This window comes from Dunckerocampus dactyliophorus, chromosome 2 (genome assembly GCF_027744805.1).
Source record: "Dunckerocampus dactyliophorus isolate RoL2022-P2 chromosome 2, RoL_Ddac_1.1, whole genome shotgun sequence".
Taxonomy (NCBI): domain Eukaryota; kingdom Metazoa; phylum Chordata; class Actinopteri; order Syngnathiformes; family Syngnathidae; genus Dunckerocampus; species Dunckerocampus dactyliophorus.
Window position 1 is genome coordinate 35276737 of NC_072820.1, and position 14874 is coordinate 35291610.

A 14874-nucleotide genomic window follows, 5' to 3' on the forward strand; every position below is an offset into this window, starting at 1 on the left:
TCTGAGGAGCCATTTGGGAGCCGAAAGAGCGGGCTCTTTTTAGCGAGTCGAGCCAAAAGAACTGACTTGGACACATTACACTTGCTGTTTGGTCTGCATGTTCTGCATGTCACATAACATTAACACACATATAAGCTAATGAATTAACTTTAGCCTGAAGTTAGCACTAAGTTCATGCCAGGACCTATGTGGAAAGATATACAGTAGGCTTACTATTACATTTATCACAAGCCAATTGTTGAGTAACATTGTGTGTGCAGTGGTGTGAAAAAGTGTTTATTTTGCTGATTTTTTTGCATGTTTGTCACACTTAAATGTTTCAGATCATCAAACAAATTTAAAAATATTAGTCAATGACAACACAACTGAACACAAAATGCAGTTTTCAAATGAAACTTTTTCTTTTTAAGGGAGAAAAAAATCCAAACCTACATGGCCCTGTGTGAAAAAGTGCCCCCTAAACCTGTTGGGCCACCCTTATCAGCAACAACTGCAATGAAGCGTTTGCGATAACTTGCAATGATTCTCTTAAAGCGCTGTGCAGGAATTTTGGTCTCTGGGAAGGTTCACCACTGTTCCACGTTTTCACCATTAGCGGATAATGACGCTCACTGTGGTTCGCTGGAGTCTCAAAGGTTTAGGAATGTCTTTATACCCTTTTCCAGATGGGTAGATCTCAATTAATCTCAGTTATGTTTTAACAGGGGGGACAATCACTTTCTTTTTCACTTGATTTTGTCACAATGAAACCGACACTGAGACCAAGCACATTTAAAGATTATTTCAGGGATATATCATTGTAGGACCTGTAAGATTGCATGCCAATGTTTTTTTCCTTGACTCTTCTAGATTAAAAAAAAGAAAATCAGGTTCAAGAACAGGTTTTGAAGGAGCAGTGGCTATAAAGTGCAGCTTAGGTCTTCAGAAACATCTCACTGCACTTGACGAGCATCATGATGCGGTGGACAGTGTGGGCTCTGTTTTTGGATACACTTCTCACAAGACAAGGTGAGATCCTACACACCTCGAATGCTTGCACCTTGGTAACCTGGTAACCAAATCTTCAGCAAAGGGTATCTAGATGCAATTTCAATGCAATAAAATTAACGGATTTTCTCTTTCCAACAGGCACTGCAGCTCAGAGTAAGTGCAGCAATATTTGAAGCACTTGGATTCAATATAATAGAGCTGCAACACTTCAATTGTATTGTACATTCACTTGTTTGCCCAGATTGTGGAGTAGCACCCCTGAACCCAAGGATAGTGGGAGGTGAGGATGCCCGAGAGGGTTCGTGGCCCTGGCAAGTCTACCTGACTGTCAGTGGGCAATTCACATGTGGAGGGACGCTAATCAGCAATGAGTTTGTACTCACTGCTGCCCACTGCATCAATAAGTAAGCACTCAATTTGGTTTTCTAGTTTAACTCTTTATGCTTACCGTAAACGCTCTAATTAATTCTATGAGGCGAGACGTTGCACGAGATTGGGTACACGGGAACAAAATGAGACTGGATTTTAACATTAATTCAAAAAATTTGGCATACTGGCTCGTTCGTGTTGATGGGTTCACTTTAGTTATCAATAATTTTCCTATACAGGGGCTGTGGCATTTGGCTTTGCCATAATTTTTTTCCTCCTAATTTCTAGTAAATTACCTTGCCTTACTACTTACTTACTTAGTACCTGACCTTTTCACGAGGCTCCCTTGCTGCACTGTGTGTGTGTCTGCTAGCGGCCAGGCCTCGCCACACAGTATGACTGACTAGCTATCTTTTCTGGCGTCGTTGGAGAGTTTACTGGTATTTCAGAACATAAAAATGGAAGTAAAGCCCCCCTTGCACACTGCATAGCGGAGATCCACGAGGCGCGATGCCACCTGGGTGGATCTTACTCTTTTTTACAGAGCGGGATCTCAAATGAAAATGTTTCTTAATCTTCATTAAAGATTCAAGATTCAAGATTCAAGAGAGTTTTATTGTCATGTGCATAGTACAACAGCAGTTATACCATGCAATGAAAATCTTATTCTGTTCATTCTCCCAAGAAAAGAAAGAAAACAAATGAAAGAATAAGAACATAAGAAACATAAACACATAAACATATATACCAATAAATTAAGCAACAACAACAGAAGAGACATTAATACAAGTAAATAATACAAATAAATAAATAAATAAAGTGCTATGAGTGTGTGCGTGTGTTGCGTGCGGCGTGTGCGAGTGCTTCGTTGAGGAGTCTGATGGCCTGTGGGTAAAAGCTGTTTGCCAGCCTTGTGGTCCTGGACTTCAAACTCCTGTAGCGTCTGCCTGACGGTAGGAGTGTGAATAATGAGTGTTGTGGATGTGTGCTGTCCTTGATGAGGTTGTGTGTTCTGCGTAGGACTCTAGATTTATAAATGTCTTGCAGTGAGGGGAGGGCTGCCCCAACAATGTTCTGTGAGGTCTTGATTCCTATCACGTGTTGTACAGTTACCGTACCAAACAGTGATGGAGGCGGTAAGGACACTTTCGATAGTGCATCTGTAGAAGCAACTCAGGATTGTGGTGGGCATGCCAAATTTCCTCAGTCTCCTTTGGGACTTCTTCAGAATTTGTTGGGTGTTGTGAGACCAGGTGAGGTCCTCGCTGATGTGTGTGCCAAGGAACTTGAAGGTTTTCACCCTCTCCACCTCAGTCTCATCAATAAACAGGGGTCTATGCGGCTCCTTTTCCCTTGTTCTTGGGTCAATGATCATCTCTTTAGTCTTATCTGTATTGAGAAGGAGATTGTTATCACGACACCAAGCTATGAGGTCCGCCACCTCTCTTCTGTATGATGTTTCAACACCACCAGTGATCAGTCCGATGACTGTAGTGTCATCCGCAAATTTAATGATGCTGGTGTTGTTCTGGGAGGCCACACAATCGTAGGTGAAGAGCGTGTAGAGGAGTGGACTCAGCACACACCCCTGTGGGGTCCCAGTGCTCACAATTCTTGAGCTGGATGTGCGGTTGTGGACTCTGACTGACTGGGGTCTGCCTGTGAGAAAGTTAAACACCCAGTTACAGAGGGAGGGAGACAGGCCAAGTGTGAGGAGCTTATTTGTGAGTTTGTGGGGGCAGACTGTATTAAAAGCAGAGCTATAGTCTATAAATAGCATTCTGACGTATGTGTCCTGGCCCTGTAGGTGAGAAAGGGCTGTGTGGATGGCAGTGTTGACTGCATCATCCGTGGACCGGTTCTGGCGATATGCAAACTGTAGAGGGTCCACAGTTGCCGCCGGGATGCTCTTTTTGATGTGGGTCATGACTATTCTTTCAAAGCACTTCATGACAATAGGAGTGAGTGCTATAGGGCGATAGTCATTCAAGCAGGTCACGTTGCTCTTCTTGGGTACGGGCACTATGGTGGTGGACTTAAAGCAGGTTGGTACAGATGCTTGTGCAAGCGACAGGTTAAATATGTCAGCAAGCACATCAGCTAGCTCTGATGAGCAAACCCGAAGTGCACGTCCTGAGATGTTGTCTGGCCCTGCTGCTTTTCGTGGGTTAAATGACTACTCATTACACTCAGGACTCATGGGGACTCAGCCACTTACCTGTCAGTGTGTCAGGATGTGTGATGGAAGAACAACGTGTGATTAGTTAAACAACTAGTCCTAACTACGAGATAAAGGGTGGAGGCTGGAGGCGAATACGGATGTACAGTAGATGCCCCTACAACGTAAACAATCCGTTCCGAGAACGTTTACGTTATAGGGTTTTTATGTTATACAAAGCGTAAAATACATGTAAATATCCTAATCCCTTCCAAGATCTTCCCAAACTCACCGCTTTGGCCCTTCAAAATATTCAAAGCCCACCAAATATGGTGGGAAAATAGAAGAAAACATTAGCATAAACAAAGTAGAGTAACATTCCAATATAAAATAGGTAATAAATAAGATTACTGTAAATGAATAAAAACTGAAAAACAAAAACAGTCCTACCGTTCACGAGATGTCTTGATCAGGAGCACACAAGTGGAGGCAGGAAGGAGGAGGAGGTGGAGGACTAGCCTGAGTCGAAACGCGACTCAAAGAGTCTAAGAGTCAGCTGGTCTCACAGACAAACGCACACGCACTACACGATAATCCTGTGTGCAAAATTTTAATTTGTAACTTAACTTAATTGTTTAAGTTAGTTTAAGGACGACTACGAAGAAGAAGGGAGGTTGAAGGGAGAAGCCTGTCTCTCACACAAACTCACGTACGTGCTGTATAAGTCAGCCAATGACATGAGAGCGTAGGCGGTGCCCCGATAATCAGCTAATGAGATGAGAGTGTAGGCGGTGCCCCGATAATCAGCCAATGAGATGAGAGCGGAGGCGGTGCCCCGAAAATCAGCCAATGAGAGCGTGATGCGTCAGAAGGCGTCACCAAGTGTTATTTTGAACTTGCACCGACTTGAGGCATCAATAAAGTTGATTGAAAAAAAACAAAAAAACTTGCACCGACTTGACGCTTTACGTTATATGGAATTTCTTCCGTAATGCGATGCAAAAACTTTACATAAATTCTTTACGTTCAGTGGAATTTACGTAAAAGGAGTTTTACTTTATGCGAGGTACTACTGTAATTATTACGCTGTCAAGACTTTGAGAGGCACTACCCAAGCTAAAATATTCAAATTCTTTTATTTTGATGAAGGGATGGACAATTTAAAATAAACAAACGAAGAATCAAGTTTATTTGTAGTTCTCAGCGTAATTAAGGTGTTTTTACTCACTTTTGTGTCTCTCCAGCTTTCTATAAAAATAATACGTAAAAATAATAAATAAAGTATTTTTGAATTACTGCTGACATTTCAAAATGTCCTCTTAAACGGGACACTTTATTTCATATGTTGTTCTTTTTGTACTTTTTGTGCATAGATAAATACACTGCTCAAAAAAATTAGAGGAACACTTCAAAAACACATCAGATCTAAACTGGGGGAAAAATGATCTTGAATATCTTTCCTGATAATACGTGGGTGATGTATTAGTAACAAAATGATGCCACATAATTTGATAGAAATGAAAATGATCACCCTATAGAGGGGGGAAATCAAAGACACCCCAAAAATGAAAGTGAAAAAATGATGCAGCAGACTGGTCCATTTTGCCAAAATGTCATTGTAGCAACTCAAAATGATTCTCAGTAGTTTGTGTGGCCCCCACGTGCTTGTACGCATGCCTGACAACGTCGGGGCATGCTCCTAATGTGTAGTGTATTTGCAGTGTATTTGTTATAAAGAAGATTGAGGATTATATTTTACTTTTTCAATAGTTTTTTAAAAAAAGAATGGACTCTTGTTTTAGTGGCTACTTTTCTATACATGTTTTTCAATTTTAATGAAACAACTTCACATGCATATTTGACTTTGACTTTGTCTCAAAGATAAACAAAAAGAGTAATTGTGTGACAAATTCAGGCAAATTCCAATGTCAGCTACAACAATCACAAGAAAATATGAAACGGTAACACTTTACAATAAGGTACACAAAATTAGAGTAGTTAATGAGGAACGAACTTACCTTACCCTAACACTAACGACTACTCATTTGTTACTCATATGTTCTTCATTAGTTCCTCAGTAAGTATTTTAAATGTATGTGCCGTACTTCCTCAGTAACTACTCTCCTGGCTACATTTTTGAGCTGAAGTAGAATAATATGACGCCAAACGCCCCTCTTATGTGAACGTGCACGCCGCAATTGACAAAGTAAGTTGATAACCCCCATTGAAGTATTGTTTAACTTTGTTTGGGAACTTTGGTTTTGTTGAGCTGCATCTTGATCACAAAGCCTGGGTTTGTTGAGCCACTTTCACAGAATATCCCCTTAAGGGTATTTTGCATGCCAGAAAACTGAGCCAGAAAAAGCATAAAACTTTCTACAGCATACAGCTGTGACGCTGTATCATCTGTCCAAACACACAAGCCTTGTAACACTTTTGTCTCACATTCTGTCCCTGTTAAATGAAGTGTTCCATTACCTCTGTGGACCCTATACCTTGGAAGACACAATCAGAGTGGCCCAAATCCCAATGAGGTGTCCAGGAACGTGTCCCAGATCATCGAGCATCCCGACTACCAAACACTACCCACTGAAAATGATGTAGCCCTCATGAGGCTGAGCACCCCTGTCACTTACACTGACTACATCCGACCTATTTGCATTGCAAGTAACTCCAGTCAGATCAACAATGGCACCATGTGCTGGGCCACGGGCTGGGGCCGACTGACAAACGGTGAGTATCCTTGTCAAACAACTTGTAAACCGTATAGGCCAGTGGTCCCCAACCTTTTTTGACCCACGGACCGGCTTGTGTTCCTACAAATCTCCCGCGGACCGGGGGGTGTTGGGGTTTCTACATGATAGCAATCTAATTTATCTTATCTCTGGAGTTTTTCCAGAGAGATTTCCAGAGGTAAAAGGCAGTGTGCTAGCATGAATTAACTTGAGGCAAATGTACACATTAGCACTCAATAAGTCATCAAAACTTACCTTTATGCATTCCCACATGGTATCAGCATTTGACATCAAATATGAGGTGAAAGAAAAATGATAAAAATACAGTAGTGGTGTCTATCTGTGCGGCATGAGATAAAGTTAGCACATGCACAATGGACATGCGTCAAGTGAGACGGATGTAACAGAGAGAATCCGGCCACTTTTCAAAATAAAACATCATGGAAATTATTTTTTCTTTCTGTGCGGCCCGGTACCAAATGACCCATGGCCCGGTACCGGGCCACAGCCCGGGGTTGGGGATCCCTGGTATAGGCTGTATTGCTATATACTGCATATTCCTTTCTGTGTCAAAAGAATTAGAAGTAAAACAAGTTCAAACAAAGTTGCACAACAAGGAAACCATGCATGTTTGTGAGTTAAGTATCAGGAGAGGAAGGAAATTTACAGCGCTAACTAGTGGTGGCTAAGTAAAAAGACGTTCAGGGCCACAATGGGGGGAAAAAAAAAAATAAGATTAATAATGGATTCGATTTTCTATAACGCTTTTCAAGGTACCCAAAGCACTTCACAGTGAAGTGAACCCATTATTCATTCACTCCTCAGTCACACTGTAATATGTATGAAATATACTGACTACATATACTGAAATATACACTTTGTAATTATGTCATAGAATTACAAGAATAAAACAAAGGAAAATGTTAAATTTTCTGAGAATTAAGCCATTTCAGTACGAGAAAAAAAATAAAGATATTTTTACACAACAAAGCCAGAATATTCTGAGGATTTTTTAATGTTGTGACATAATGAGAATTTTTTTTGTTCAAGAGAAAACTCAGAGTATTTATATTTTATTTATATTTTATATGATATTTTAACATATATTTAATGATATTATGCAGTGAATATATGGTAGGTGTCTCAAAGAGAGTTAAAATAATAATAATAACGTGAAGTATTTTTTATATTTAACCCTTTTCTTCACCTGAGAAATAGCACATTTTTTGACCCAAAGGTGGAAATGTCCACTTTAATCTCAAGGCACTGGAGCCTATGAGTAAAAGTGCAGTACACATATTTTCTTATATTAAAATATAAAAACAAGAAAATGAAGGGTCATAATCCCCAACACCTATACTGTAATCAACACTAACAATCAACACTACTACGCTACAACACTACATGTGGCTATGATCAATGAAGGGATGTATTGTATCTCACTATTTAAAATGTTTTTAAAAATCTGTGGCAGTGACTGGCTGTATGACAAGTTGAATTCTGCCCTCCTGTAGTATCAGGCACACCAGAGACGCTACAAGAGGTTGAGGTTCCCATCATTGGAAACAAACAATGCAGCAGCAGCTACTTCCCATCTGGAGATCACACATTCAACAACAGCATCATCTGTGCAGGGCAGAGGGACAAAGGAGCATGCATGGTAAAACACAGTATGTTAAATATCGATTGATCATTATGCAAGTTACCTGTCATTCTGAGTATATTTTTACCCGCAGGGAAATGAATGACCTTACTTGGTTTTCAGGGTGATTCAGGCGGACCTTTGCAATGCAAACAAGACTCAGTGTGGATCCAGGTGGGCATCACCAGTATGGGCATACCCTGCGCTAGCGGGATTGCCCCTGAAGCCTACGCCCGTGTGTCATTTTTCCAGAAATGGATCACAGAGCAAGTGCCAGGGGCAAACATTGGCGTTGTTTCGTCAACCTCCAGTGACCCTCGACATGATAGCTACACATGCGGAGCACAGTCTATAACCCTGTCAACCATAGCAAGTTTCTCGTGTCTTAGCATTCTGCTCCTCCTGCAGGGCTTTCAAGCTGTGTAACAAGACAAAATCTGCTTTACCTTGCTGGATTCAGATGGCAGTATTTAGCACTTGATGATGAACATGGACAGCATGACATAAAAGATATTTGTAACGGTTAATTCCCCTTCAAAACAACCCATATGTTGTTTTCAACAGGGAAATCTTACATAAACACTCAAATAACTCATATCACAATGTCCAAGAGCAGGGGTGTCGTATGGGGGAAATTTACGACAATTAAAAAAATATAAAAAAATAAAAAGGTGTGGCCCAATGTGATTTTTTTTAAATGGCGCCCAGAATTCCTGGCGGCGTCCTTGTTCAAATTAAATATAGTAAGCTCAATTCATAATTACTATCCGAAGCAGAAACCAAAGGAGAACTCTGCGACCCAACATGATAGCTCCACAAACACTACATAATCCATCGTTAAGTGTCTGAAAAGTATTTAAAAAAAGAACCCAAAAGACCAAAGCTTTCGCAGCCATAGACTCTTGTTTGGTCTTACCTTTGATGTCTTCGACAGAAATATTGGTTGTAATGTTGAAACTCCCTAGCTGTTTTGCTCAGCAAAAATTCTCATAGTATTATGTGCCGATAAATCCGCTAAATAGATGCCAAAGTTCGAAGAAAATCAGTTGTTTGTTTGGTCTATTAAAATTGGTTCAGTATAGTGGCTTCTGATTGTTTGTTGAAGGGGTTCAGCTTTGCAGACCCATCACAGTTAATGAAATGTAGTAATACAAACGCATTCATTTGAAAGGCACAAACCAAAATGACACAAAATATCGCACAGGGTATTGTGAAATGCTATGCTGTAATTTCTGTTCATTCAGACATATTCTTCATGAATAAAAATATTAATAATCTTAGAACTATTCCTTTTCTTTCCCAATACTTTGTAATAAGAATACAGCTTTCAGTTGCTGAGATAAACCTATTTTTTTGGCATTTTTTTGTCAGAGTAAAATCACATCCAACGTTACAAGCATCTCTCACTTCTTACTAAAGTTTAATTGTGACTCAAAAAGGGTAAAAAGTAAATAAAGCAACGTATAAGGGTAAACGCTTTATTCCACTGAACCAGTATTAAGGACATTGCTGCAGTTGATGGAATCAGTCCAATGAAATATAGTACAACCTGTGTAAAAACAACATGGGAATTTTTACCTGTGCAAAGGCAAAAGGTTAAGGGAATGGTGGCAAATCTTCTTGCGGCAGCGACAACAACCAAGAGAAGTTTTTTCACTCTTTCACTTTCAGCCAAGATGCTTTACAATAGCAGAGAGAAGTCGTAGGGCTTTCCATGGTGTAGTAATAACATATGAGAGTGCGTATTTGTGCTTAATAGGCATGATTAGCCACAAACAGAGACTCTCCACCGGCAGCACTGGATCCAGAGGTAACATATTTTCCCTGGCATGCCTGGCTGTTGGCCTGGAAGAAGAGAATGAGATGATAAATACATAATACAACACTATGCCATTAACACTGCATTCATTCAAACACGCACCAGAGCTCTCTTGATAAACTCCTCCTGGCATGCCTTTCCATTCTCCTTTTTGCCACCCCAAGCCTTGAGGGCAGACGCCTGCAGGGCACGGCCGTATGAGAAGGTCAGGGCCCAGGGTCTGTGCAGAGGGCACTGGTTCATGGCGTTCAGGTTGACGGAAGCTTCCTCTTCACTCTGGCCACCAGACAAGAAGGTGATGCCTAAGCATGGAGAGTCACTTGAGTAAATGCACATAAATCATAAAATGGAATTTAGAACATCTGAGGTTAGTCGCACCGGGGACTGCTGGGGGCACGGTGCGGCGGAGGGCGGTAACAGTTGCCATGGCGATCTCCTGATTACTGTACTTGAAGGAGCAGGAGTGGCCGGCGGTTACCATGTTGGGCTTGAGCAGAGTTCCCTCCAGGTAGACATGGTGGTCTGACAGAGCCTTGTAAACGGCAGCCAGGACCTTCTCAGTGACATACTGGCACCTCTTCAGGTCATGGTCGCCATCAGGGAGGATCTCAGGCTCCACGATGGGGACGATGCCATGCTGAGGAACACAGGCAAGTTTTTAAAATGTACCATGGAACCATCAAAAACGCTCTTGCTCTGTAATGGCTATAATTCATTACACCAGAAAAAATGTAAATAATTAAATTATAATGGAAATACAGTATATGGTTGAAATAATTGAACAATATAATTTGATTGAAACAAAGCATGCAGGTGAAATTTTGCCGCAAGCCTGTGAGTACAAACCACATATTTGAAGCTTAATCATGATCGAAAACACTGGTACTTGAAAAACAAAATCAATTAGAAGTGGTACTAGAACCACTGATACAAAGCATTTTTTTAAATTACAGGTCTCGTTTTCATCCCAGAAGTGAGCAATCAATAGGCCGCAGTGTGTGAAGCTCCACCCCTTTGTATTTGTACAGGATTTGGCAACCGAAAGCTGGTACAGTATACAGTTATTTTGGTGCCGTTTACAACTTTTGACAATGGAAACATCCCCCCGAAATGTACCAAACCGAGGTGCTTGGGGGGTATAGTTACAATAAATTTAGGGTCAGATTGAATATAATAGTGTTTACCCTTCCTAAGGCACTCATTAAATCAGTCATCACTCATTATACAGTCCACTTGCATTGGGGTCCAGTGTTGCAGTGACCAACCAGATCCAACAGATGGAGCTGCATCAACAGTGGAATGGTATTGCCATCGAAGTCTGGCCTCTTGTGAGTTCCAACATTATCATGATTTGCTGATTGGCTGGGGGAAGTCACACGGTCTACCATAAATGGTTCCTTGCCTTATAAGTTGTTTCTAAGCACACTCCTGTCTATTACCATCTGGCAGATGCTGGCATAGCGGGCCAGGACGTTGGCGTTCTCAATGATGGCTAGCCTTGAGGGAGTTGTGGGGGTGATCCTCAGCACACAACGCCATTTGGCGAAGTCAGCACCGTCCTTCTTGTACTGGGCGCAGCGTTCATACAATCCATCAAGACCTGGAGAAAACAGAAAGGTCAGGCAACCACAAAATTGAAGACCTTGTTCTCTTCATGTTCTCAGCTTACCCTGGGTCGTCGTCTCGCCGTTGGTTCCGGCCAGAGGGACAACACCTTTGTCGACCTTGATGCCCACCACCATGCCTCTCTCTTTGAGGTGCTGGGGGAAAAGCTTGCCGTCGTCGGTCTTCTGGTACATGGTCTCGTGGAAGAGGATGACACCGCCAATGCAAGGGGTGGCGCGGTCGTCAGCGGTGAAGAGGAGCTGGCGGTACAGCCTCCTGTTCTCCTCAGTGTTCTCAGCATTGATGCTCTGGAAGCGCTTGGCCACGCTACCTGCAGGAAGGCATGGATGCAATTTTAGATGATTAGATGAGCACACCTTAGTAAAAAATAGTATTGGGATACCTGAAGAAGTGTACCAATTATGAGAAAAAGTGTAATGATACCACAAATTAATACTATTCAGTAGATGCAGGCCACTAGGGGACAGCATTGCTGTCAGGCGTCTACAAAGGCTGAATAATTTTACTTTACTGTACTTTTATTTAGTTTTATCAGATAGTTCTTTCTCTCTTTCTACTTGTATGACAGTTGCACATGTTTAGATGTTACTTAAAACATAGCCTGTACACTTAATAAAGGTTTTATCATGGCGACAAATGAATTACTGTAACTTTGCATTATTTCCTATGGGAAGAACTATTGTGAAATCGGCAGAACATGAAAGTCAGTCAGCATCACAGAAGGGCTCGACTTTGTAGGTTCCCTAGTGCGACACAGTAGATACCCACATATTCGTGGTTTGGCATTCGCTCCTCTGTATATTCACAAATTTCTCTTCTCTGCTTTAAATTGTAAATATTGTTTTATGTTAACATGACTAGAAAATGGTTTGTTGGTGCTAAAGAGAGCTGCAGCTAGAAATCCAACAGAGGATGCTTTCTCACAAGTCAATTCACTCGTGTAAAATCCAGTACTGCATCCCTGTAACTGTTTATTAATCTGTCTGAGTGGCATATTATACAGCCTATCAATAATAAGCAGCATGTTTATGGGTGCGCCCATTACTCACTATTTTTTGCCAATCACTGGGGGTCTTGAACATAATAACTGGGAAATGTATATGTTGTAAATGTGTATGAACTCCCTTCTTTACCGGTAGACTCGTCTGCAGCGAGGATTCCCTTGCCGGGTGCGACGATCTTCAGAGCAATATCACTGAGCTCCTTCTTCTGCTCAGGAGTGAGGAAGGGGTATGCGTGAGGCATCTTGACTCTGAGGAAGAGGAAGAAGATTGAGTGAAGACAAGGTTAGCTGGATGGACGTGCATTAAAAGGTGTAAAATGCGTTTGGGTTTGGGTGGTTGACCAGATGGTTTCCTATGTGACAATGTGTGAGTGCATTTGTGGCTGCAACAGCTGCAATAAAGGCATACATAGTTTCCAAAACACTACTCTGTGCACCTCTTCCACCCCCCTACATATCTGACTTCCACAAGCATGTGCCTGACCTATTCCATTTTTTTCCTCTTATCCCTGACCTTTCTTGCTCTTCTATCGCATACCACGCCTCTGCTCCCCCTGCCAAACACAAGACTGAACTAAATATACACAGTTCATGCACTCGAACTAAACACGAGGGTGTTACATAACAGAGATCAGCACAGCTCAGTCCCAAAAGTCCTGTATGCAAATTAAATGCCATACAATGATTGCCAGTGACTCTGGACTATTTGGCTTTAGATTTTGCTGTTTAGGACACAACAGGATAAAAAAAAAAGTCAGAAGTATTCATTAGTTTGTTAACACCTGATCTCGACTTCATAAAGGGCTTTAGGTTAAGAAAAGTAAGTGTGACCTCCAACTTGCCTCTTCAGTTCGAGTACTTTCCCTGATATGTCGGTCACACAAACATTATAATTATATTATAATATTTATATAGGTATAATAATAATAATAATACAATAATATTTAACAATAAATTATGGCTTGAGTCTGCCCCAGTATTGGAAATTCTTTACAAATCAACAATAACCTATTTAGAAACACTGTATGGGTAGCCTTAAGATAGGAAATGACGTAGATGGGGGAAATGAGTGCTCAAGTGGTTAGTAAAAATTATTATTTGACTTTTGTGTGGCTCTACTTCAGCGGTGGGCAATCTTATGGTCTGAGAAAGCATATGATCCAGCCGCTTTGCAACTCCTAAAACAAATAAAACCTTACATTTAACCAGAAATGCTTACAATATATAGTAATAAACATTTGTTTGTTACATAATCACATCCAGGATGGTTCTCAGAGGATGTTATAGAACCTGAAATAGACCCTGATAGGGAAAGGTTGCCCAGTTGATTGAGAAAGCATAACTATTTGTCTAGCAGAAAGGAAAGGGCGTGCACTTTTCCAGGACGTTTACAAACAAAACACACAAAAGTAAACCCAAAGCAATGTCACAAATGTCCTTTTACCTTTGAGGTCAGAAGAGAGGAGAGCTGGGAGAAGAGAGAGGGTGGCGTTCGTCTGCGACACCCCCTGGACGGGCAGGCCCTTGTATTTATCCTCCCATTGTGACCCCTCACATTTCAGCTGCTCGGCTATAAAAAGAACAGGACGCAACCAGAGAGGGCTCGTGACATTCAGCGCGACTCGGGCTTGGAGTGGCGTGGTGGTGGGCGGCCAAGGAAAGGGCAAATGCTCAAAAAACAAAGAAGGCAATGAGGAATATTGCATGAAAATATAAAGGCTGGGAGGGATTGCTTCCTTGTAGACGCACTGAAAAAAGATGCGTCTTCTATAGTGCCTTTCATCAGGAATGCCGGTTAAAACAAAGAAATAAAACCTGAAAGACATGAAAAGCAGTGAAATTAACTATATACAATATATACAGACGTGTGTCCAGACACGCAGAGAGCGGAAGGGCGGGTGTGCCCTTCAATATCCAATCTGCTCACAGCAGAGTGTTGATCCTTAACCTTTCCCTGACCTTTCCCCATCGTCCTTTCTGGCCAGGAGGAAGTCGGGGTCAACTGGCACACACAGTAAAGGTTGCACATGTACACCGTCCAGTTGCACAATCTTTGATCATCTGGTTGTTGAGCAGAATGTTGCGTGTGGGTGTGACGTTTCGCACCATTGACATGGCCATTATTTTGTTTCTTGTGTGAGTGACAATAGAAAAAGATTAGCAGAAATGGCAGAGACTTCTGCTTCCTGAAGAGAAGCTGTGGTCGTACCCAAACCATAATGCTCTGTTGTGATAAGGTGACAACTGAAACACGCGTCAAGTTCCCATCCGACATGCAAAGAGAACTTTTCCATTATGTGCAGTCATGTGTATAAGGTGCACTGGCATAGTAAAACTCTAAATTGTAGAGGAGATCACGAATGGCCATGATAATTGATGTTTAAGACATCTGATTGTGTTGAATTGATTAATCGCGTCTTGCAGCCATTGAGGCAAAACAAAGGGCACTAGCAGCCAGCAACCAGCAGAAGTGCTGTTGATACAGTTTTCAAATTTAAAGACAAATGATGACGTCAAAAAAAGTTGAGCTAC

General features: G+C 41.5%; 2 protein-coding genes across 3 annotated transcripts; one reads left to right on the forward strand and one right to left on the reverse strand.

Moving 5' to 3' along the window:
* The first annotated feature begins 876 nt into the window (after positions 1-876).
* On the forward strand, positions 877-9155 carry LOC129177081 (chymotrypsin-like protease CTRL-1). Of its 2 annotated transcripts, none has more exons than XM_054767822.1 (6): positions 877-1008; positions 1129-1143; positions 1232-1394; positions 5985-6250; positions 7767-7912; positions 7989-8134. In XM_054767822.1, exons 1-6 carry the CDS (start codon positions 954-956, stop codon positions 7998-8000), a joined length of 657 nt encoding a protein of 218 aa, XP_054623797.1. In that variant the 5' UTR covers positions 877-953; the 3' UTR covers positions 8001-8134. The 2 variants fall into 2 exon arrangements, with proteins under 2 accessions (XP_054623797.1, XP_054623796.1); XM_054767821.1 differs by having other exon boundaries at positions 878-1008; positions 8018-9155.
* A 203-nt stretch (positions 9156-9358) lies between these two features.
* Positions 9359-13953, reverse strand: aldoab (aldolase a, fructose-bisphosphate, b). Its single transcript, XM_054767818.1, has 7 exons — positions 13787-13953; positions 12473-12591; positions 11383-11649; positions 11153-11313; positions 10092-10350; positions 9816-10015; positions 9359-9739 (listed from the first exon to the last, which is right to left on the reverse strand). Exons 2-7 carry the CDS (start codon positions 12582-12584, stop codon positions 9647-9649), a joined length of 1092 nt encoding a protein of 363 aa, XP_054623793.1. The 5' UTR covers positions 12585-12591; positions 13787-13953; the 3' UTR covers positions 9359-9646.
* Between the last annotated feature and the right edge of the window lie 921 nt (positions 13954-14874).